Raw genomic sequence first — 22662 nt, forward strand, 5'->3', positions numbered from 1 at the left:
AAATGCTGGACAGAAAATGCTCGACAGCCACACGCTCAGTGCTTTTGCAGCAGCGCTTGAGGGCAACGGCCAGCTGCGTTACCACAGCCCGGTCGTATCGGTACACTGACGTCCTAGCATGTGTTCTTCCCGCAACGAAAGGAGACCTGCGGCGCGAGCTGGTCGGCGCGCCTCTGGCGGGGGAGGGTGACGGGGGCGCGTGCGGCGGGCGTGCCGCAGGATCATGTGACGCGCCGTCGCCGCCGCCGGCGTCGGCAGAGAAGCTGGCCTGGCCGGGCGCGTCGTAGTGTTGTTTGACGCAGCGCCGCCGCCGGCGTCGGCAGAGAAGCTGGCCTGGCCGGAGCGCGTCGTAGTGTTGTTTGACGCAGCTCCGCTGCCGGCGCCGGCAGGGAAGCCCGCCCGGCCGGGGCGCGTCGTCTCCATGGACGCCCGAACTCAGTCCTGGCCGCGGACGCTCGGTCAAACGCGCCGCCGACCCGCCTCAGCTGTGGTCAGACAGGTGGGTCTCCCGTGGGGGGGGGGGGGGGCACCCGCGGAGAGGGCCGGCTGGAGCCGCAGTCCCGTGGTCGTGCACACTGTTGCACGTGTGATTTTCTCTTTTTTTTGTTACGGTGTTGTTTCATGCATAGTTCAGCATTGAATGTCGGATGGATATGCTCAGCTTTGAATCTGGTGAAGGGAATGCGTCAATACCAAAGCGCTCCTTGTCACTATCTTGTTTCGTCTAAGGCTGCTTCACTGAAATGATCCTGATGCGTGACTCCTCTCATTGCGCACTTGGCAGCCGCTGCTGGTCGGCCGCACTTCAAGATGATAATTTAACTGTTCCACTTGGCAGCAAGCGGCGCCGATACGAGCGCAACGCCAAGGGCCTGCGACATTTCTCCATGAAGGTGTGCCAGAAAGTGCGCGCCAAGGGCACCACCACCTACAACGAGGTGCGTGTCTCCCTGTACGCCCCCCGCGTGCCTGTCTTCAGCCGGGCCTGGTCGGCGCGAGTCGCCTGCGGGCGCGGACTCTTTGCTGGACGCGGCCGTCCAGCCGGCGTCGAAGCCCGAGCACTCTCCCCCCGCGGACTCTGTGCTGGACGCGGCCGTCCAGCCGGCGTCGGAGCCCGAGCACTCTCCCCCGCGGACTCTCTGCTGGACGCGGCCGTCTAGCCGGCGTCGAAGCCCGAGCACCCTCCCCCGCCGACTCTCTGCTGGACGCGGCCGCCCAGCCGGCGTCGGAGCCCGAGCACCCTCCCCCGCCGACTCTGCTGGACGCGGCCGGCCAGCCGGCGTCGGAGCCCGAGCACCCTGCCCCGCTGGCTGCCCGCCGTCCCACCAGAAGAGGCGGCCGCTGGATGAGGTCATGATACCCGCTCCAGCGTAGGGAGGTCATGCGCAGGGTCGGTAGGCTGCCGGCTCTCCGTCGCCCGTGTAGTCGCCTCGCCTGCCCGGCTCAGCGCGGCTCGCCTGTGCGAGGTACGCCCTCGGCAGGCGGCGCCGGTCCGTGTCTCCTTGCTGTCCCATTGGCTGCCCTGTGCTGCCTGGGCAACCACCTGGGCAGTCTCTGGGTCACCATCCTAGTAGTCTCTGACTCACCACCTGGGCCGTCTCTGGCTCACCGCCTGGGCGGTCTGTGGGTCACCACCTGGGCGATCTCTTGGTTAGCACACGCCCGGGTATACCTGAATGCCGCCGCGCCCCAGTCCGGCCGCGATCGCCCAGCCATCGACCTCGGCACCGGCCGGCTGGGAGGGCTGCAGCGTCCCGTGACAGACGACGCTGCAGCCCTCCCAGCCGGCCGGCAGGCACCAGGTCAGGTCAGCTCAGCTCAGCTCAGGTCAGCTCAGCTCAGGTCAGGTCAGCTCAGGTCAGCTCAGCTGCTCCGTTATGCTCCAACTGCTTCTTCACATCGCTGCGCCGCCGCCGCCGTCTGTCCAGTGCCTGCTGTGTTCGGGGCGCGCCGCTTAGCGCCGGACGTCAGTGTGTGGTTCTCGCCCCGGCTGGCAGGTGGCCGACGAGCTGGTGGCTGAGCTGTGTCCGCCCGGCGCCGCCGCGTCGCCGGACCAGCAGTACGAGCAGAAGAACATCCGCCGTCGCGTGTACGACGCGCTCAACGTGCTCATGGCCATGCAGATCATTAGCAAGGAGCGCAAGCGGATCCAGTGGCTGGGGCTGGCGGCGCCGCCGGCCGAGGTGAGGCGTTGTGGCGGGCCAGAGACCACTGAGCCGGCTCACTCCCGGGCAGGGACCACCGAGCCGGCCGTCTCCCGGGCAGGGACCACCGAGCCGGCTCACTCCCGGGTAGCGATCACCGAGCCGGCTCACTCCCGGGCAGGGACCACCGAGCCGGCTCACTCCCGGGCAGAGACCACCGAGCCGGCTCACTCCCTGGGAGAGATCACCGAGCGGGACCGTCTACCTCGTGCGTTTGGCACGTTTCGTGTTTGCCCGTGTGTTTAGTTGGCGCGCTCGCGCGTGTTGCTCTGTCGCCAGAGCTTACCCGGCGGGCCACGGGTCTCTGGATTATCCACACACTAAGTGTCGTCGTTCCCCCCTATGGGCGCCATACGACCATGGCAGTCAGCACGCTCTGAAGCCCGATTCATCAATCGGAGCCCGACTCCAGGATCGCGAGCCCGGACGGCATATGTGACTATGCGCTGTACGGCAGTTGTGGTGCCGTGTTCTAGCCCACTGCTCGGATACACTGGGTGCCGGCCACTCTTCCCCGCTCTGCTAGGACGCGCTGGGTGCCGGCCACTCTTCCTCGCTCTCCTGGTACGCGCTGGGTGCCGACCACTCTTCCTCGCTCCGCTGGGACGCGCTGGGTGCCGGCCACTCTTCCCCGCTCTGCTGGGACGCGCTGGGTCCCGGCCACTCTTCCTCGCTCCGCTGGGACACACTGGATGCCGGCCACTCTTCCCCGCTGTCCTGGGACGCGCTGGGTGCCGGCCAATCTTCCCCGCTCTCCTGGGACACACTGGGTGCCGGCCAATCTTCCCCACCCTGCTGGGACGTGCTGGGTGCCGGCCAATCTTCCCTGCTCTGCTGGGACACACTGGGTGCCGGCCAATCTCCCCCGCTCTGCTGGGACACACTGGGTGCCGGCCACTCTTCCCCGCTCTGCTGGGACGCGCTGGGTGCCGGCCACTCTTCCCCGCTCTGCTGGGATGCGCCGGGTGCCGCCCACTCTGCCCCGCTCTGCTAGGATGCGCCGGGTGCCAGCCACTCTTCCCCGCTCGCCCGGCTGGACTGGGACGCCGATTGGCCCTCCGTTGCAGGACTCGCCAGACTTGGAGCAGGAGAAAGCAGATTGCCGACAGCGAATCAGTGAGAAAACCCAGCAGCTCAAGGATCTCGTGCTGCGCCAGATTGCCTTCAAGAATCTGGTGGAACGCAATAAGGCGGTAAGCTGCTCTATTGCCGTATCGTGTTTTCTAGTGTTTCTTCGTTTTTCTATCGTGTTTCTCATTTTCTTGTGCCTTCCAGCGCCGCCGACGATAGGAGGCTGCTGGAGCCGACCACATCACACGGGCCCCATGGCAGGGGTAGTGAGACTGTAGCGCGCGCCAGGGCAACGGCGACGCGGCTGGCTTGATCAACATGTTCTGTGTTTGGTAGTTGAACTTGGCCCGATCATGAAAGAGATGTGACGGCAGCACGAGATCAGCATTTGTGGTCACCGGCGACAGCTGATACGGCTCCACGGACCATTGCATTGTCACGTCGTTTTGGTGCACGTTCGTGACGCAGGTTAATCGTGACGTCATGTTACTGACGGTACGGAAGGGTACAGCTTCCGTCGTCGTGCTTACTCAGCCAGTTGTAGACCCGGTCCGCCGGCCCGGGCTCGTCCCAGTCCTGTTCTGTTATTCACGGGCGCGTCTGACAAGCGTCAGCGAATTACAGAGTATCGTAATTACAGAATATTACAGAGCATATTAGCGAGTATCGGTTTGCGGTGGCGATGGCATTACATGTTGGCGGACTGCGGCGATGAGCATGCCGTTAACGCTGATAGGACTGCGGTAACAACTGCGCCCGTTTGTGTGGCGGGCCCGCGCCTTCCGAGCGGATGGCGTGAGTGTCTGGATGTGTGCTTCGGGGTTAATCCAGGTGCATTAGCATGGCGGTGTGTTTGTGGCGTGCCGTGCAGCTCAGTGATGATGTAAGTAGCTACACGTTTGCCAGCAATGATTAAAAAGATCCACCGCAGTTTTTCTGCTGTCGGTGGACATCGACCAGCTGCTTGAGGGTCCGACATATCGGGCTCCCGAACGGTCATCAAGAGCTTGCTAACCAGCTTGCCATGCTCTGCTTCTTTAGCGTGCAGTGTTTGAGCGATGGGCTTTCGTGGCGGAACGGCAGTGCCTTTATCCTGTTGTTGTTGGCAGCTGAAACACTCACAGCTCATAGGAACATTACCGTGCCGTAGTATGCAATAATGCTTCATACAAATGTGGGGCGTAAAAAAGCATTTATGATAGGAGTTGTTGGAAGTGCATGGCCAGGCGCCATGTAATGTCGTCACGTTCATCGTCATCATCGTTACATCGGATCACCAGACATGGGGCAGAGGGTAGGACCAGCGATCCAGAGGCCGCGAACCTGTAGCTCGTCACACTGACGTCACACTGACATCACACTGACGTCACTGTACGGCATCCCTGCGGCAGCTGGAGGAGACTGAAGGCCCGCCCGAGGCCGGCTCGTCCGTGCAGCTGCCGTTCCTCGTGGTCAACACCAAGAAGAAGACGGTGATCGACTGCAGCATATCTAGCGACAAGTGAGTAACCCCCCGCCCCCCCCCCCCCCCTTTCGCTGCCGTGCTGATGTGGGACACAGAGGCAGCGCTGTTGCAGCTACCATCGCCAGCTGTCATTACCGCGGCTAAAGCCCTCGGGGAAATAAGGATTTGTGAGTGTGTTACGTCCTCTCCGACTGATAGGTAAAGCATGCAAAGAATGTCAATCATCTTGCTAAAATATGGCTGGCGATCTATGCATTTTTTGCTGCTCAAATGTTGAGATTCGCTCCATGTCATGATAGATTGCGCATAACTCTGATAGCCTGGGGTAGCTGTGCTGCTTGATATCATGCATCTAGTCGGACCCAGGCGTGCAGGCACAAGTATTCCCCTTGCAAGGTGCATCGCTGAAAAGCTGTAGCGATTTGACTGCACTCAGCCGAAGTGGAAGAAGAGCGGGTTTTGTTGGAGGCTGTGGCGTGTTACCAACAGCTTTATGCTCGGACTGTACTGTCGTCCAATCGGTCGGTCCAGGTATGGATAGGCCCGATGGTAGCTGTTCTCCGCCAGACAGAGCCGGCTCGTTGCGTGGCCCTGCACGGGTTAAGTTATGGGAGCTGCCGGACTTCGAAGTTGGGCGCAGCCAACTTTCGCTATTTTTGTACTCCCGGGATTACTTGTTGAGATGGCCGTGTCACCGGATGGAAACCGGAAACCGAACCCGCCGCTTTCATTTGGCAACTTAAAGAAGAAAGTGGGCTAAATCCGGGGTTTTGGGGTGTATGTGCGAGTAGGTTCAACCGTTTTTCCTGCCTCCCCCCCCCCCCCACCCCTTTCCGTCATTTTGCGAAATATGCCCAGAAGCTTTGAGGACTACGGGCCTCTTTGTCTCCCAGAGATCTTACCTGCCCTGGGCCCCTGCTGCCGAGGACCCCATTGGCAAAATGAGATAGTTTGGAGTCCTACATGCACATATGCTCCATTTGATACCCTTTAGGCCCCCAGGGGTAATTTCCCTATGGTCCCCTGCCGTTGGTTACGTCACTGATCGGCGTGAATTTCAGCTGGCTGCCAGGTTCGTTAAGGATCATTAGACTTACGCCGATGCGTCGCCAGTTGGAGAATGAATGGGTGTATTGCTGCGTGAAACGCACCACTATTTCGCAGTTCAAAGTATCAGCACCGGCTGACCGCCTGCCGGAGTTGATGTTTTGAATTCTTTGTTTCAGAACAGACGCAAGAAGCCAGCGTCTCTATTGTCCTAGAGCGCATTCCTTGCACACTCGCCATCGCGCATCTAGTAAATATATTCGCCAACCTGTGGATGAGCGGTGATATCTGTTTCAGGAGGGAATACCTCTTTAACTTCAACGACACGTTCGAGATACATGACGACATTGAGGTGCTGAAGAGGATGGGCATGACACTAGGTAAGCCATTGGTGCTGCACCCTTACCATGGTGTCGGCAGGGAGCGATGTGCGCCCCGACCGAGGTGCTGTCTGTGGGCTGTTTAGGACCCGCCTCGAACTCCACGACACCACGGCCACGCACGCGCTGCCAGCAGCGCCCTTTCTCTGCCCGCCGTTATTGCTATGACATATGTAGCAAGTGTTCCAAATATGGGCCCCTGCAGTCGCTGGCTGCCATAAAGTGGTGGTGCGACGACGTGCGTCGCGTCTCCCCTTCTTAAAAAAAGATCAGTTGCTGAGGATATAAGAAGCTAAAAAGTCATAGATAAGACAGTAGTAGAATGGTGTCAAATGAAAGTGGTGAGACAGTAGTCTAGAATGATTCTAAATGTGACTGTCAAGCATAGGAAGACGATTGTATATGGGTGAGCGGACCTGACCTACCTGGCTGGCCAGGGCTGGACAGTGGAACCTGCGGCGAGGAGGACCTCGGGAAGGCCGCCGCCATGCTGCCGCCATCCCTGGCCGCCTTCATTGAACGTAAGTGATTCCTGTCAGCAGGAACCCTTCACTAAAAGGCAGTGGCTCCTGGCAACGTCAGGGCATATCGCACGCGACCTGGGTGACCCTACACGATGTTGTTGCCTTCGCTGGTAACGTATTCCGATAATGCACGGTGACATGTACCCACTCGTACCCCCTTTTAAGACCGTTGATGATGATGACCGTGATGATGATCTGGTAGCTTTGATGGAACACATCCGTCTGGGGAAGCCTCCATGGATGGGGTCTACGTTGCCGCTGAATTTTTATAAACTTTGCTTGCCGTTGGTAGTGCTGAATTCCCCGCCCCCCCCCCCCAAAAAAAAACGTAATGCCGTGGTCTGGGAAAATGCTTTTACCCCCACCGGAAGGCGAGGTTTGGTGTTCTGAAACCCGAGTTCTCGAGAACAATGCTTCGAAACAGTTTTATGAAACGATTCAGGTCATCATTTTGATCAGCATTGTACGAAATTATTCGAAAAGAGGTATTGGCGTAACATACTGAATAACTTGTTTGGGTCATCGTCGCCCTTGGTATATTGTGTACACAATGTTCCATCCGGCCATTTGATTCCCCGGCCGCCTTCACGAATTAATGAGTTGAGTGAATGGCTGGATTGTATTCGACTCTCAGCCATGCATGCATCACAGCCCGGATGTTTTCCGTAGCATTGCTGAGGCTCATGTCGGGATCTTCTGATTACCGAGTCCATCGTTCTACTGCGAAACTGACCGGGATCACGCAGGAGGGTCCTAGATGGACGTTCAGTGGCACCACGCTGGATTGGTGACCGGAAGATCCCGGTTCGAATCCAAGGAGAAACTTTGGGTTGTGACGCGTACATGGGCGAAAGTGGAATGCCATCTCGCCATTTGCAGGACTCACTAACACCAAGGATGTCCTGGGTATTACACAAGATCCATGGGTAACTGATTTAGACCTCAGTTGTATCGCAATTACAGCGGGCTATGTCAGCGAGGAGGAGTCAAGCCCCTGCAGAGAGCCCTCAGCGAACATGTCCCAAAACATCAGTCGTGATGTCTGCAGATCGGGCCGCACGGTGGCACGGCCAGCACGTGGGAAGCGCCCGGCGCCTGTGAGCCACGCCTGGTATGATGTCATGCCTCGCCGCGTTGCAGAGGTGGCGCTGGAGGCGGCTGGCGCGCTGGACGGGCCCGAGCCCTCGCCAGACCGGCTGGACAGGCCACTGGACCAGCTGGAGACGACGTGGGAGTCGCCGTGACCCGGCCGCCCGGCAGCTGCCGAGGAGCAGCTGCCCGCTCCAGCCGCAGGCAGCTGCCCAGGACCAGCCGCCTGCTTCAGCCGCCGGACAGCAGCCGAGCGCCAGCCGCCCGCTCCGGCCGGTTGGACAGCTGCCGAGGACCAGCCGCCGGACACCAGACGGCCGCTGGCAGTGTTATCAGACGGACATGCTGCTGTCATGGCTTACCACCGCCGGCCGTGGGTCCGTGGCTGAGGCCGGCCACCGCCAGTCCCGACCGGGCGGAGGCCACCTCTGCTGGCTGGCGGTGACTCGTGCTGACCTGACCGTGTCGGCCCCCTATGTACAAACGGCCAGGCAGCCGGCCCGCGGCGGACCTCAGCCAGCGCGAGGCAATGCCCCTGTCACCCGGCGCGCCGCCCCCTCCCTTCCCCCTCCCCTCGCTCTCACCTCATCTTGTGCTCGCCGCTCGCATCGCAGTCACCGTCGAAGCAAGCAGCTTTGTGCAACGCCGTACGTTGTCTATGACGTTGCACTGACTAGTGGTTAGCATCACGCCTTGGCATGCCTGTGTCAGGATGGGTCGTATCCAGTGAAAACACGACGTTCACAATCACCCGATACTTCCGCCGCTTCGAACGAATACACGATGTATTGATAGAACGATCAAGCGCTAGCGCGCGCCCGATCTCGCGCCAGGCGGCGGCGGCAGCGTCGCGTCTGGCCCGGCAGCGCCCCCGGACGGACGTCTGAGCCGCGTCGGACGCCCTCCGTGGTAGTGGCGCGGGCTCATGCGAGGTCAGGAGACGCCCGCTCCCACGCCGTGGAGCTTCCCACGCTGCTCGCTCCCCGGACGGCGGCAGGGGTCCCAGTGTTCGTTCCGCTCTGGGAACGCTCCGCTGCTACACGAAACACCTCAAGTTGCTGCCGTGCGTGTTGGGATCGCCAATAGCCCCATTCACATTGTGTTTGCAGTTGGCGACGCAGAAGGATGAGTCACGGCGCGAAAGTTCCTAGATATCACAATACCAACCATCGCAATAAAAAAACGCAAACGGGCAACGTGTGAGCACAACCGATAGGCATGGGTAGCGATTTGATAGAGCACGTGCATGGGAGACGGGCGAATCATATAAAACATCACGCCCATGAAGGCCCGCATTGCGACGGCAACGGGAGAGACGCATGCGCAGTGAAAGTCTAAAAATGTGAACGTGAACGGTGTACTGTCGCCAATCCAGAGTCTGCGGGCTCTCGGCACTCCGACATATGGAACACTGCTCTCCTCGCTAGTCTGTGTTGGCTCTCTCAGCCCCGTTTACTAAAGCCACACGCAATGCCAATCAGAAAGCTAAAATCAGCAGCCTTGTGACCGATTGTTCCCTTGCGATGGTTGTGTGTTGCAATAGTTGTAACGTCATCGTCATGAGTCACGTATTACAAAAAGCTGGAAGTCAAGATTATTTTCGTGCCTTAGATTTGCTGCTCAACATAATCGTATGGTTATCATATTCGAGAGGATGATTCCACTTTTGCCTCAAATGGAGTATCCCACCTTTGGAGCATATTTCAAAAACATACTCTCGTGGCACCTCAAGACCAGTCATCAAAGGATAAGTTATAAAGGAATGTCAATATTCATTGTCTTTGAGTCCAAACTTCGCGGTTAACACTTCAGCACTACGCTTCTTCCCCGCCGTTATCACGACCACCGTCGTCATGTCAACCGACGTGGCATCTCGACTGTTGAGAACGTTTGTGATTCACCTAGCAGACCAAAACAGCCTGTTATCAAGCACCGCATTGATAAATATTTGAGCCAGTGCGCCACTATTGACCACGTGATACACCCATTCCTCAAGCCAAAACGCGCGTCGAAGAGTTGTTAAGCGACCATAAGGCATACGACGCCTGCTGGCCGTAAAATATCATCGTGCCCAACACGCGCCATCCTGCACAGCTCTGCAGTGTGACGTCACGCAGCCGGGCCAGTCGGCCGCGCAGTAGTGGCTCCAACGGCGTCGCCCTGGGGGCCGACAGGTCACGCCGGCCGCCGACCCCGCCCGCGTCTCCTGACATCTGACACAGCGGTGGGCTCACGTTATGACACAAGGTCACGGCGGGGCGGGTGGCATATCAGCTCGCCGCTTGCCGTGTTGCGTTGAACTCTCGGCGACGTTGAACCCAGCGTTAAACTCCTGACGACGCCGCTGCCGCTGCCGGCGGACGGGCTGCCAATTCGTATAAAGGCGGGGCGCGGCGGCCGCCTGCCAAGCATCCTTCGCACCGGCACACCGCGCGTCTGCATTGACCGTTCCAGCCGAACACAGTCGAGCACAATGCTGAAGCTGATCGCTGCCATCGCCCTGGTGAGTGGACAACCCACGGCGGGGCAGTGAGACCGTGTGACGTCAGAGCCAAATCACGGAGCGCTGCCGTCATAGCGGCATCTGATGTTCGCTTGCGCAGGCCGTTAAGTATTGCCAGACGTGTCTCGCTGGCGACCTTCCTGACCGCGCGAGGCTGTCTACTGATGACGGCGAGGACAGCCAAACCGTCACCATCCTCACGCGCTTTCTCCGCCCGCAGACGGGCGCGCTGGGCGCCGCCATGCCCATGAGCCTCAACGGCGACGAGGTGCAGCAGGCGTTCCAGGGCATGCTGGACCAGTCGGACGCCGACGGCGACGGCCGCCTCTCGCCGGCCGAGCTCGAGCCCATCATACGGGCCGGCGGGCCGCACCTCAGCGTCGCCGACGTGAGGCACACCATCTCGCTCATGGACGGCGATGGCGACGGCTTCGTCAACCTGGCCGACTTCCGGCAGGCCGCCAACGAGCCGCCGCCGGCTGAGGTCGTGCCCATCGCCTTCCGCGCCGAAGACACTGACGGCAACGGCCAGCTGACGCAGCAGCAGGCCCTGGAGGTGGCGCCGTCGCTGCTCAGTGGACACCGGCAGCTCGAGCACGTGCGCTACGTGCTGGAGGACGCCGACACCGACGGCGACGGCATGCTGGAGCAAGACGAGTTCACGTTCGCCGTCGTCGCGCTCCAGAAAGAAGCGTGAAGACTCTGTAAGGCCGGCTGGACGGAAGCGTCTGTGAGGCCGGTCACCCTGTGCCAATGGGGTCACCCGCTGACCATGTGGGGTCGGGATGTTATCGCCATAGGCCTCCACGCCGCTATTGTGAACCGATGTGTCATGCTCATGCTTCATCTGTGCCAACATCATATTTTGCCAATAAAACCACGTGAACCACTCTAGTGTCTGAACAAATTCTGTGCCGCCTCAACCATCGTAAGCTTTACGACCAGCAAGCAACTGACCTCGGGTTTTCTGCGGGACAGACAGAAACAACCACGCTAGCTGTTGTACACCGCTTGAGGCACACCCGAGCTGAAGAATTCAGTACCGTCACTGATCTGTGGCGTTGTAGAAACGTGAGACGCGGCGCATCCCGCCCAACGCCGTGGTGGAGCCCGCCCAGGTACGGCGGGCCCTCCCACCCGCTGACGACGCCTGTACGCGCCGGCGGAGACACCGGCTACAGTCGCAGCCCGCCGCGGGGAACACGAGACCGCACCGGGCAATACACGGACCACTGGTCAAGGACGGACACACCTGGTGACAAAGTAGACCAGCTCAGATACCCTGCCCTAGCGCCGGAGAGTCGCATTCGGCCACCTGACCGGCTAACAGATGAGCCTGCCGCCTGCGAAAAGCTGACCAGGCTGTGTCTGTATTCAGGGGTGTCACATTATAGACTTTTGTGGGGGACCTGAGCCTCCCCGATGCTGAATTCAGACCAGCAACGCTCTTCCAAGCCATCCTCTCCTCCAACGCATATGACCAAGAGAATCATCGGCCAATGAAATGCAGTTCGTGTCTGAAATGTTGGTACCCTAGGTGCCTAAATACATCATCATAAATATCATTATTATCATATATAATTATCATAATCATATTAGCCTAAATCGGGACGTCATTCTTTGAAATCACAACATTTTGCAACCAACCAATTTTTAGATGTCAATTACAGCATCGGGAACGCAAATGCCAGCGGCCAAAAGCCTGAATATTCCAGAATTTATCGGTAGGTCAACTCATTTTTAGTGGCTCAGGCCGCCCCCAACCGATCTCGGAAAGTAGCATCGATGTTTGTATTCATGCATACGAAATCATGTAAAACTACGAACACAACTTGCTTCTTGGATAAGGCCTTTCCCGGAGAGTACCACCTTTGCGTTGATTGTTCGCTAAACTAAACTGCACGTGAACAAATATGATGATGTAGAGACGTTCCTGCCATTCACGCGCAAGCATTTGAACGGTAAAGAAGGGCTTCAAACCGCTGAATTACTGAAGGCATCCGACATCACAGCATACAACAATGAACGCTCAGCTGGGATGCGTCCACATCACGGATAGCGTAAAAAAAATTGGCTCAGTTATGTCGTGCGTTGTGACAGTAAGGTAGTCTGTTGTCATGCCCGGTTACATTGGGTTAGGTTAGCGAGTGTCAGGTCCCAACACATGGTCATTGCCAGCACGGGCCGCGCAGACCCCTGTTGGTGTGTATTCTTTCACGGATTCCCTTGGCCACCGCCCGCCGCCGGGATGTCCGCTGGGATTCCCAACAGATGGCGTCCTTAACCGGCCGCCTCGGGCCGTGACGTCACGGACACAACAGGGTCATGACGTCACATGTTTGGGACCAGCGGACTGGAGCCGCCTGCATGCTGCGACCTGCAACTGAGGCGCCTGTGACGTCACCGACCAGTGACCTTGTGACGTCACAAGCTCTGGACAAACACCCCGCAGCCTGCTGGAGGAGGTAACTCCATCGGCCGCCGCGGATTTGTGACGTCACAAGCTCTGGAGTAACAAGCAGCAGCCTGTTGGAGGAGGTCGTTCAGCCTTCTGGAGTGGCTTCCAGTCGTCTTTGACCTACCGTCACACGCAGTGATAACGTGTACAGCTGATAGAACCAACAGTGAAATGAAATCATCGTTCTCGGCAATATTACGCAATATGTTCAGTGCATTAGCGAGGAGCATCATTTACATAGATAAGACAATAGAATTAGCCTGATTCTTCGTAAAAACCAGGAGAATGGAGATAAAGTTAGTTTGATATTTCGGCAATATTCATTTATCGAAGCAATAGCAGAAGTGTTTCAACCAATTCTGCGAGCGATTCTCCTATTATTTGGATAAAGGCACGCTGCCGAAATATCAGCCTAACTGTATCTCCATTCTCCTCGTTTTCACAAGGAACAAGGCTAATACTACAGTCTTATCTATGTTCTCGGTAACATCTCACTTCTCAACAAATCATACAAAAGCGGCGTAGATAACAAACTATTCTTATTTCCTAGATTGCATCGTGCTACATTTGAACCAATGGCGGGTGCGGGACGAACATATTTTGTTGAGCTTTCTTCCTTCAGTAAACATTGCTGCTGAGCATAGGGCTACTGCGTCTATGTTACTATTACCCCTTCTTCCCCTTAAGATGATGGTGATGATGCTGTGGGCATTAGGAGGAATGTTTCAAACAATAAATAGAGCACTGGTAAGAAAACAACTTCAACAGGGATGAACCACTCGAAAAACGTGCCCGCATTATGCTGACAACTAAGAAGTGTACCTGTGGAAAAACGCTGACTTCAACACCAATGCCGAGTTCACCGAGCATCGGTGAAAACAATCACTGACATCATCGGTGGTTCCGCTGTCTTTCTCAAGGGTACTAGTAGGGTGAGCTCCCCATAGTTATACCCAGGGAGCGCATCAGGCGTGCAGCTAGTATGGTGACCCCCCCCCCCCCCCCCCCCAGTCTTACACCTAGGGAGCGCATCAGGCGTGCGTAGGTGTATGTGGCTGCCGAGCCTATCACTAGCACGATGGACTACGCTGTGTCCGCACTCGGCTGGGCAGAGATGCACTGTATGAGAACCAGTTCGGGACCATCTTCAGGCCAGGTCGTAAGTAGGGCATCACGTGCGATGAATTTTATGACGGCACTGCATGGTTTACGAAGCACAGACAACTACACTACACTTCTCAAAAACTGAATATCGAGGGGCCTGCTCAGCTGTATATCCAGATACGAGCGCTAGAAAATCTGAGGTCACAACCACTACCCAAATAACTCACTATCAATAACAGGAGGACTCCATCGATGTTCATATCAATCAAGTTCTAGCAGTGCAGACAAATTGAGAGCGTATGGTTGCAACTATGCGCTATCTTGAAAACCAGAGATAGCCGTCAGGTTAACCTGCGCTCTGTGAGGAATATGATGAAATTGTCTGCCTCCAATGAACTAACTCAGGCGGAAATATGGGGAACCACCGACGGCTAAATTTAAACAATGCAGGCAGGCGTCCTCAATGCTGATGCACGGAAGACGGCGTCATACAACACAGCACCGGCAAATCCTCGACGACTCACTAGTCTGCATCACCTTCCAGGCCAGTCACCAACTTATTGGCGTGATTAGCCTGGCACGTGCCATTCGTGGATCTCTGATCCTCTGCACACCCTCTGAGCTCCATCAAAGGTCCTGACACCGGGCTCAGGGTGACACCCTGAGGTCACCGACGTCTGCTGGCCGTAAAACATCATCGCGTCCAACACGCGCCATCCTGCACGGCTCTGCAGTGTGACGTCACGCAGCTGGGCCAGTCGGCCGCGCAGTAGTGGCTCCAGCGGCATCACTCTGGGAGCCGACAGGTCACGCCGGCCGCTGACCCCGCTCTCGTCTCCTGACATCCGACCCCGCGATGGGCTCACCCTATTACCCAGGGTCATGACAGGGTGGGTGGCAGTCCAGCTCGCCGTATCCCCCTGTCAACCCCAGCGTCGTATTCCTGGTGACGCCGCTGCCGCTGCCGGCGGACGGGCCACCAATTCGTATAAAGGCGGGGCGCGGCGGCCGCCTGCCAAGCATCCTTCACACCGGCACACCGCGCGTCTGCATTGACCGTTCCAGCCGAACACAGTCGAGCACAATGCTGAAGCTGATCGCCGCCATCGCCCTGGTGAGTGGACAACCCACGGCGGGGCAGTGAGACCGTGTGACGTCAGAGCCAAATCACGGAGCGCTGCCGTCAAAGCGGCACCTGATGTTCGCTTACGCAGGCTGTTAAGTGTTGCCAGACGTGTCTCGCTGACGACCTTTCTGACCACGTGAGACTGTGTACTGATGACGGCGAGGACAGCCAGACCGTCACTCTCCTCACGCGCTTCCTCCACCCGCAGATGGGCGCGCTGGGCGCCGCCATGCCCATGGGCCTCGACGGCGACGAGGTGCAGCAGGCGTTCCAGGGCATGCTGGACCAGTCGGACGCCGACGGCGACGGTCGCCTCTCGCCGGCCGAGCTCGAACCCATCATACGGGCCGGCGGGCCGCACCTCAGCGCCGCCGACGTGCGGCACACCATCTCGCTCATGGACGGCGACGGCGACGGCTTCGTCAACCTGGCCGACTTTCGGCAGGCCGCCAACGAGCCGCCGCCGGCCGAGGTCGTGCCCATCGCCTTCCGCGCCGAAGACACAGACGGCAACGGCCAGCTGACGCAGCAGCAGGCCCTGGAGGTGGCGCCGTCGCTGCTCAGTGGACACCGGCAGCTCGAGCACGTGCGCTACGTGCTGGAGGACGCCGACACCGACGGCGACGGCATGCTGGAGCAGGACGAGTTCACGTTCGCCGTCGTCGCACTCCAGAAAGAAGCGTGAAGACTCTGTAAGGCCGGCTGGACGGAAGCGTCTGTGAGGCCGGTCACCCTGTGCCGACGGGACCGCCCGCTAACGATGTGGGGTGCGTGATGTTAGCGCCATAGGCCTCGAAGCCGCTATTGTAAACCGATGTGTCATGCTCATGCTTCATCGGTGCCAGCATCATATTTTGCCAATAAAACCACGCGAACCGCTCTAATGCCTGAACAACTTCTCTGCCGCCTCAATCATCGTAAGCTTCACGACCAGCAAGCAACTGACCTCGGGTTTTCTGCGAGACAGACAACAACAGCCACGCTAGCTGTCGTACACCGCTTGAGGCACACCCGAGCTGAAGAATTCAGTACCGTCACTGATCTGTGGCGTTGTAGAAACGTGAGACGCGGCACATCCCGCCCAACGCCGTGGTGGAGCCCGCCCAGGTACGGCGGGCCCTCCCACCCGCTGACGACGCCTGTACGCGCCGGCGGAGACATCGGCTACAGTCGCAGCCCGCCGCGGGGAACACGAGACCGCACCGGGCAACACACGGACCACTGGTCAAGGACGGACACACCTGGTGACAAAGTAGACCAGCTCAGATACCCTGCCCTAGCGCCGGGGAGTCGCACTCGGCCACCTGACCGGCTAACGGATGAGCCTGCCGCCTGCGAAAAGCTGACCAGACTGTGTCTGTATTCAGGGGTGTCACATTATGTCCTTTTGTGGGGGACCTGAGCCTCCCCCGATGCTGAATTTGGCCTCCTCAATGGGCTTTTAGCCTCCCTCCCTCCCCTCCCGCCCGCCCCCCCCCCGCGCTGAATTTGGTCCTTTAACGCTCTTCTGGGCGCCATCCCAGCCTTAATGCATATGAGTACAAAGGAGAATCCTACGGAAATAAAATGCAGCAAGTGTTCAACCTGCTGCTACCCTTAAACCTAAATACATCACTTGTCACAGGCATCATTATCATCATACATTATGACCATTATCACATCGACTGAAAACGGGATGTCATTCTTTGACGTCACAACAGTTTCGAAACTAACAAACTTCGTAATGTCAAGTCTAGCATCGCGAACGCAATTATAAGTGGTCTGAATTCGGCATACATCAGGATTTGTGGGTAGGCTAAATCAACTCTATAGGCTCAGCCCACCGCCACAAATTCTCGAAATTAACAATTCTGTCTGCATCAATATGTATGGAATAACGCACAACTACAAACATAACTCGCTTCTTCAATTTAACCTTTCCCGGAGGGTACCACCTATGCGTTGACGGGGGTCCGCTAAACTAAACTGACGTGAACAAATATGACGGCGCTGAATCGCACCCGCGATTCATGTATAAGCATTTGACCAGCAAAGCATAGTTTCAAACTGCTGAACTCCTGAATGCACCCAACATCACAGCATACAATAACGAACGCTCAACTGGGATGCGTAAACATCACGGGTAGCGTGAAGGAAAAAAACATGGGTTCAGTGATGTCGTGCCTTGTGACACTAAGGTAGTCTGTTGTCATGCCCGGTTAGACTGTGTTGGCTTAGCGAGTGTCAGGTCCGAACACATAGCCATTTCCTGCACGGACCGCGCAGACCCCTGTTGGTGTGTATCCGTCCACGGGGTTGCCTGGGCGGTCGCCGCCGCCGGGATGTCCGCTGGGATTCCCAACAGATGGCGTCCTGAAGCGGCCGCCTCTACGCCCTGCCCGCTACAGCCTCTCTAGCCGTGACGTCACAGACACAACGAGGTCATGACGTCACAAGTTTGAGGACCAGCGGACTGGAGCCGCCTGCATGCTGCGACCTGCGACTGAGGGGCCTGTGACGTCACCGACCAGTGACCTTGTGACGTCACAAGCTCTGGACAAACACGCCGCAGCCTGCTGGAGGAGATAGCTCTATCGGCCGCCGCGGATTTGTGACGTCACAAGTTCTGGAGTAACTAGCTGCAGGCTGCTTGCGAAGGTAGTTCAGCCTGCTGGAGTGGCTTCGCGACGTCTTTAGTGTACTGTCACACGCAGTGGTAACGTATAGAGCTGATACGACCAACAGTGAAACGAAATCATCGTTCTCGGCAATCTTACGCGAGATGTTCAAAGCACTAGCGAGGAGCAATACTCACATAGATAAGACGGTAGAATTAGCCTTGTTCCTCCAAAAATCAGGAGAATGGAAAGGCAGTTATGTTGATATGCCGGCAACATGCCTTCATTGAAGCAATAGCAGGAGCGTTTCAAACAATTCTTCGAGTGGTCCTCCCATTGTTTCGATAAAAGCACATTGCCGAAATGTCAACCCAACCATATCTCCATTCTCCTGCTTTTTCACGAGGAATAATGCTAGTACTACTGATTATCTTTGTTCTCAGCAACTTTGCACTTCTGAACAAATCATACAACAGCACTGTAGATAACAAACTATTCTTATTTCCTAGATTGCATCGTGTTACATTGGAACCAATGGCGGATGCGGGAAGAATATATTTTGTTAAGCTTTCTTCTTTCAGTAAGCTTTGTTGCTGAGCACAGGCCTACTGCGCCTATGTTACTATCACCCCTTCTACCCCCGAATGTGATGATGGTGCTATGCGCTTTAGGAGGAATATTCCAAACAATAAATAGAGTATTGGTACGAAAACAACATCAACAGGAATGGACCGCTCGAGAAACATACCCGCATCATGCTGACAACCAAACAGAGTACCTCTGAAAAAACACTGATTTCAACACCAACGTCGAGTTCATCAAGCACCGCTGAAAGCAAGCGCCGGCATCATCGGTGGTTCCACTGTCTTCCTCAGGGGTGCTAGCAGGGTGACCTCCCGTGTTATACCCAGGGAGCGCATCAGGCGTGCAGCCAGTAGGGTGACTCCCTCTCCCCCCCCCCCCCCCACTGTTACACTCGGGGAGCGTATCAGGCGTGGAGCTAGTAGGGTGAGCCCCCCCCCCTACCCTGTGTTATAACCAGGGGGCGCATCAGGCGCGCGTAGATGCATGTGGCTGCCGAGTCTATCAGTTACGAGGAACCACGATGTGTGCGCACTCGGCTGGGCAGAGATGCACTGTATGAGAACCAGTTCGGGACCATCTTCAGGCCAGGTCGTACTTAGGGCATCACATGCGCTGGTCCCTATGACGGCACTGCATGGTTTACGAAGCACAGACAAGTACACTACACCTCTCGAAAACTGAATATCAAAGGGCCTGCTCACCTATATATCCAGATACGAGCGATAGCAAACCTAAGACCGCAACTACTGCCCGAATACTTTACTGTCAATAACAGGTGGATTCCATTGATGTTTATATCGATCAAGTTCCAGGACTGCAGACAAATAGAGAGCGTATGGTTGTAACTATGCGTTACCTTGAAAACCGAGGAGACTCATCCGGCGAAGCCTGCGCGCAAGAAGCAATATCATGAAATTGTCTGCCTCCAAGTAACTAACCTACGGCAGAAATATGGGAAGCCACCAACGGCTAACTTTTAACAATGCAGACAGACGCCTTCAACGCCGATGCACGGAAGACGACTTCATACAACACAGCACCGGCAAATTATCGACGCGTCACTAGTCTGCATCACCTTCCAGGTCAGTCACCAACTTGTTGGCGTGATTAGCCTGGTACGTGCCATTCGTGGATCTCTGATCCTCCGCACACCCTCTGAGCTCCGTCAAAGGTCCTGGCACCGGGCTCAGGGTGACACCCTGAGGTCATCGACGTCTGCTGGCCGTAAAATATAATTGCGTCCAACACGCGCCATCCTGCACGGCTCTGCAGTGTGACGTCACGCAGCTGGGCCAGTCGGCCGCGCAGTAGTGGCTCCAGCGGCGTCGCTCTGGGGGCCGACAGGTCATGCCGGCCGCTGATCCCGCCCTCGTCTCCTGACATCTGACACCGCGGTGGCTCACGCTATGACACAGGGTCACGGCGGGGCGGGTGACAGTCCAGCTTGCCGTATCCCGTGTCACCCCCAACGTTGCATTGCTGGTGACGCCGCTGCTGCTGCCGGCGGACGGGCCACCAATTCGTATAAAGGCGGGGCGCCGGCGGCCGTCTGCCAAGCATTCTTCACACCGGCATACTGCGCATCTGCACTGACCGTTCCAGCCGAACACAGTCGAACACAATGCTGAAGCTGATCGCCGCCATCGCTCTGGTGAGTGGACAACCCACGGCGGGGCAGTGAGACCGTGTGACGTCAGAGCCAAATCACGGAGCGCTGCCGTCAAAGCGGCACCTGATGTTTGCTTGCGCAGGCTGTTAAGTGTTGCCAGACGTGTCTCGCTGACGACCTTCCCGACCGCGTGAGGCCGTGTACTGATGACGGCGAGGAGAGCCAGACCGTCACCCTTCTCACGCGCTTCCTCCACCCGCAGACGGGCGCGCTGGGCGCCGCCATGCCCATGGGCCTCGACGGCGACGAGGTGCAGCAGGCGTTCCAGGGCATGCTGGACCAGTCGGACGCCGACGGCGACGGCCGCCTCTCGCCGACCGAGCTCGAGCCCATCATACGGGCCGGCGGGCCGCACCTCAGCGTCGCCGACGTGCGGCACACCATCTCGCTCATGGACGGCGACGGCGACGGTTTCGTCAACCTGGCCGACTTCCGGCAGGCCGCCAATGGGCCGCCGCCGGCCGAGGTCGTGCCCATCGCCTTCCGCGCCGAAGACACAGACGGCAACGGCCAGCTGACGCAGCAGCAGGCCCTGGAGGTGGTGCCGTCGCTGCTCAGTGGACACCGGCAGCTCGAGCACGTGCGCTACGTCCTGGAAGACGCCGACACAGACGGCGACGGCATGCTGGAGCAGGACGAGTTCACGTTCGCCGTCGTCGCACTCCAGAAAGAGGCGTGAAGACGCTGTAAGGCCGGCGGGACGGAGTCGTCTGTGAGGCTGGTCACCCTGTGTCAATGGGGCCACCGGCTGACCATGTGGGGTCGGGATGTTACCGTCACAGGCCTCCACGCCGCTATTGTGAACTGATGTGTGATAGAGACTATTGAACTTGTCCGGTTATGCAATAAGGTCATACCCATGCTTCACCTCTGCCAACTTCATATGTTGCCAATAAAACTGTGTGAACCACTCAGCATGCAAATGTCTGAACAAATTCTGTGGCGCCTCAACCGTCGTAAGCTTCACGACCAGCACGCATATGACCTCGTGTTTTCTGCGAGACGGACAGAAACAACCACGCTAGCTGTCGTAGAACGCTTGAGGGACACCCAAGCTGAAGAAATCAGTACCGTCGCTGATCTGTGGCGTTGTAGAGGCATGAGACGCGGCACATCCCGCCCAACGCCGTGGTGGAGCCCGCCCAGGCACGGCGGGCCCTCCCAACCGCTGACGATGGCGCCTGTACGCGCCGGCGGAGACATCGGCTACAGTCGCAGCCCGCCGCGAAGAACACGAGACCGCACCGGGCAACACACGGACCACCGGTCAAGGACGGACACACCGGGTGACAAGTACACCAGCTCAGATACCCTGCCCTAGCACCGGAGAGTCTCACCTGGCCACCTGACCGGCTAACAGATGAGCCTGCCACCTGCGAAAAGCTGACCAGGCTGTGTCTGTATTCAGGGGTGTCACATTGTACACTTTCGTGGGACACCTGAGCCTCCCCCGATGCTGAATTTAGCCTTTTTAGTGAGCTTTTAGCCTCAACCCCCCCCCCTGCTGAATTTAGTCATTTAATGCTCTTCTGGGCCCCATCCCAACCCCAATACATATGAATACAAAGGAGAATCCTAGGCAAATAAAATGCAGGAAGTGTACAGCCTGCTGGTACCCTAAAAACCTAAATACATCATGCGCCATGGGCGTCATTATCATCATATCTTATCACCGTCATCACATCAGCTGAAAACGGGATGTCATTCTTTGACGTCACAACAGTTTCGGAGCCAACAAACTTTTTTAGGTTAATTATGGCATTGCGGACGCGAATACAAGTGGTCGAAATTCGGCATATATCAGGATTTGGGGGGTAGATTAAATCAACTTTATAGGCTCAGCGCGCCCCAACAAATTCTTGAAAATAGCAATTCTGTCTGCATCAATATTTATGGGATAATGCACAATCACAAACACAACTCGCTTCTTCAGCAAGACCTTTCCTGGAAAGTATCACCTATGCGTTGACGTAGTCCGCTAAACTAAACTGCACGTGAACAAATATGACGGTGTTGAATCGCACCCGCAATTCACGCATCAGCATTTGACCAGCAAAGGATAGCTTCAAACTGCTGAACTGCTGAATGCACCCAACATCACATCACACAATAACGAACGCTCAACACGGATGCGTCAATATCGCGGCAGCGTAAACAACATTTTGGTTCAGTGATGTCGTGCCTTGTGGCACTAAAGTAGTCTGTTGTTGTCATGCCCGGTTACACTGTGCTAAGTTAACGAGTGTTAGATCCCAACATATCGCCATTTCCAGTCCGGACCGTTCAGACCCCTGTTGGTGCGTATTCGTCCACGGGGTTCCCTCGGCCACCGCCCGCCGCTGGGATGTCCGCTGGGATTCCCAACAGATGGCGTCCTGAAGCGGCCGCTTCAGGCCGTGACGTCTCAGACACAACAGGGTCATGACGTCATAGTTTCGGTGCCAGCGGACTGGAGCTGCTTGTATGCTGCGATCTGCAGCTGGGAGCCTGTGACGTCACTGGCCAGTGGCCTCGTGATGTAACAAGCTCTGGACAAACACGCGGAAGCCCGCAGCACACCGTGGCCCGCAGCTGTGCGCTCTGTTGCGTTAGTGGCAAGCTCGGGTGATGACGTCACAAACTCTGGACCAACATGCCGCAGTCTGCTGGAGGAGGTACCCCGGGTCGAGCCCAGAAGTCCGTCTCGGCATCTATACTGTGCATCTGTGGCATCTGCAGGACTCCGACCGACGGAACGGTGTGTTCATGTTCAACCAAAGCAAGCAGGATCATCTGTTTCACGTCTGCATACGCTTTGCTTTTAGGCCCTTACCTTCTTTTAGTTCCAATTCGTTGAAGTC

General features: G+C 57.2%; 4 protein-coding genes across 5 annotated transcripts; all 4 read left to right on the forward strand.

The window, feature by feature from the left end:
* The first annotated feature begins 383 nt into the window (after window positions 1-383).
* Window positions 384-8040, forward strand: LOC119096243 (transcription factor Dp-2). Its single transcript, XM_037219054.1, has 8 exons — window positions 384-499; window positions 839-938; window positions 1998-2183; window positions 3272-3397; window positions 4667-4776; window positions 6085-6167; window positions 6605-6688; window positions 7832-8040. The coding sequence occupies exons 2-8, from the start codon at window positions 888-890 to the stop codon at window positions 7933-7935; spliced, it is 744 nt and encodes a 247-aa protein (XP_037074949.1). The 5' UTR covers window positions 384-499; window positions 839-887; the 3' UTR covers window positions 7936-8040.
* A 2160-nt stretch (window positions 8041-10200) lies between these two features.
* On the forward strand, window positions 10201-11168 carry LOC119096245 (calmodulin-like protein 5). The gene is made up of 2 exons (XM_037219057.1): window positions 10201-10283; window positions 10504-11168. Exons 1-2 carry the CDS (start codon window positions 10254-10256, stop codon window positions 10978-10980), a joined length of 507 nt encoding a protein of 168 aa, XP_037074952.1. The 5' UTR covers window positions 10201-10253; the 3' UTR covers window positions 10981-11168.
* A 3712-nt stretch (window positions 11169-14880) lies between these two features.
* On the forward strand, window positions 14881-15856 carry LOC119096246 (putative calcium-binding protein CML16). The gene is made up of 2 exons (XM_037219061.1): window positions 14881-14959; window positions 15180-15856. Exons 1-2 carry the CDS (start codon window positions 14930-14932, stop codon window positions 15654-15656), a joined length of 507 nt encoding a protein of 168 aa, XP_037074956.1. The 5' UTR covers window positions 14881-14929; the 3' UTR covers window positions 15657-15856.
* A 3191-nt stretch (window positions 15857-19047) lies between these two features.
* On the forward strand, window positions 19048-20758 carry LOC119096244 (putative calcium-binding protein CML18). Of its 2 annotated transcripts, none has more exons than XM_037219055.1 (2): window positions 19048-19235; window positions 20025-20758. In XM_037219055.1, exons 1-2 carry the CDS (start codon window positions 19161-19163, stop codon window positions 20499-20501), a joined length of 552 nt encoding a protein of 183 aa, XP_037074950.1. In that variant the 5' UTR covers window positions 19048-19160; the 3' UTR covers window positions 20502-20758. The 2 variants fall into 2 exon arrangements, with proteins under 2 accessions (XP_037074950.1, XP_037074951.1); XM_037219056.1 differs by lacking the exon at window positions 19048-19235 and adding an exon at window positions 19734-19804.
* The last annotated feature ends 1904 nt before the right edge of the window (window positions 20759-22662 follow it).

This window comes from Pollicipes pollicipes, unplaced genomic scaffold (assembly GCF_011947565.3).
Source record: "Pollicipes pollicipes isolate AB1234 unplaced genomic scaffold, Ppol_2.1 Scaffold_4295;HRSCAF=5057_pilon_pilon_pilon, whole genome shotgun sequence".
Taxonomy (NCBI): Eukaryota; Metazoa; Arthropoda; class Thecostraca; order Pollicipedomorpha; family Pollicipedidae; genus Pollicipes; species Pollicipes pollicipes.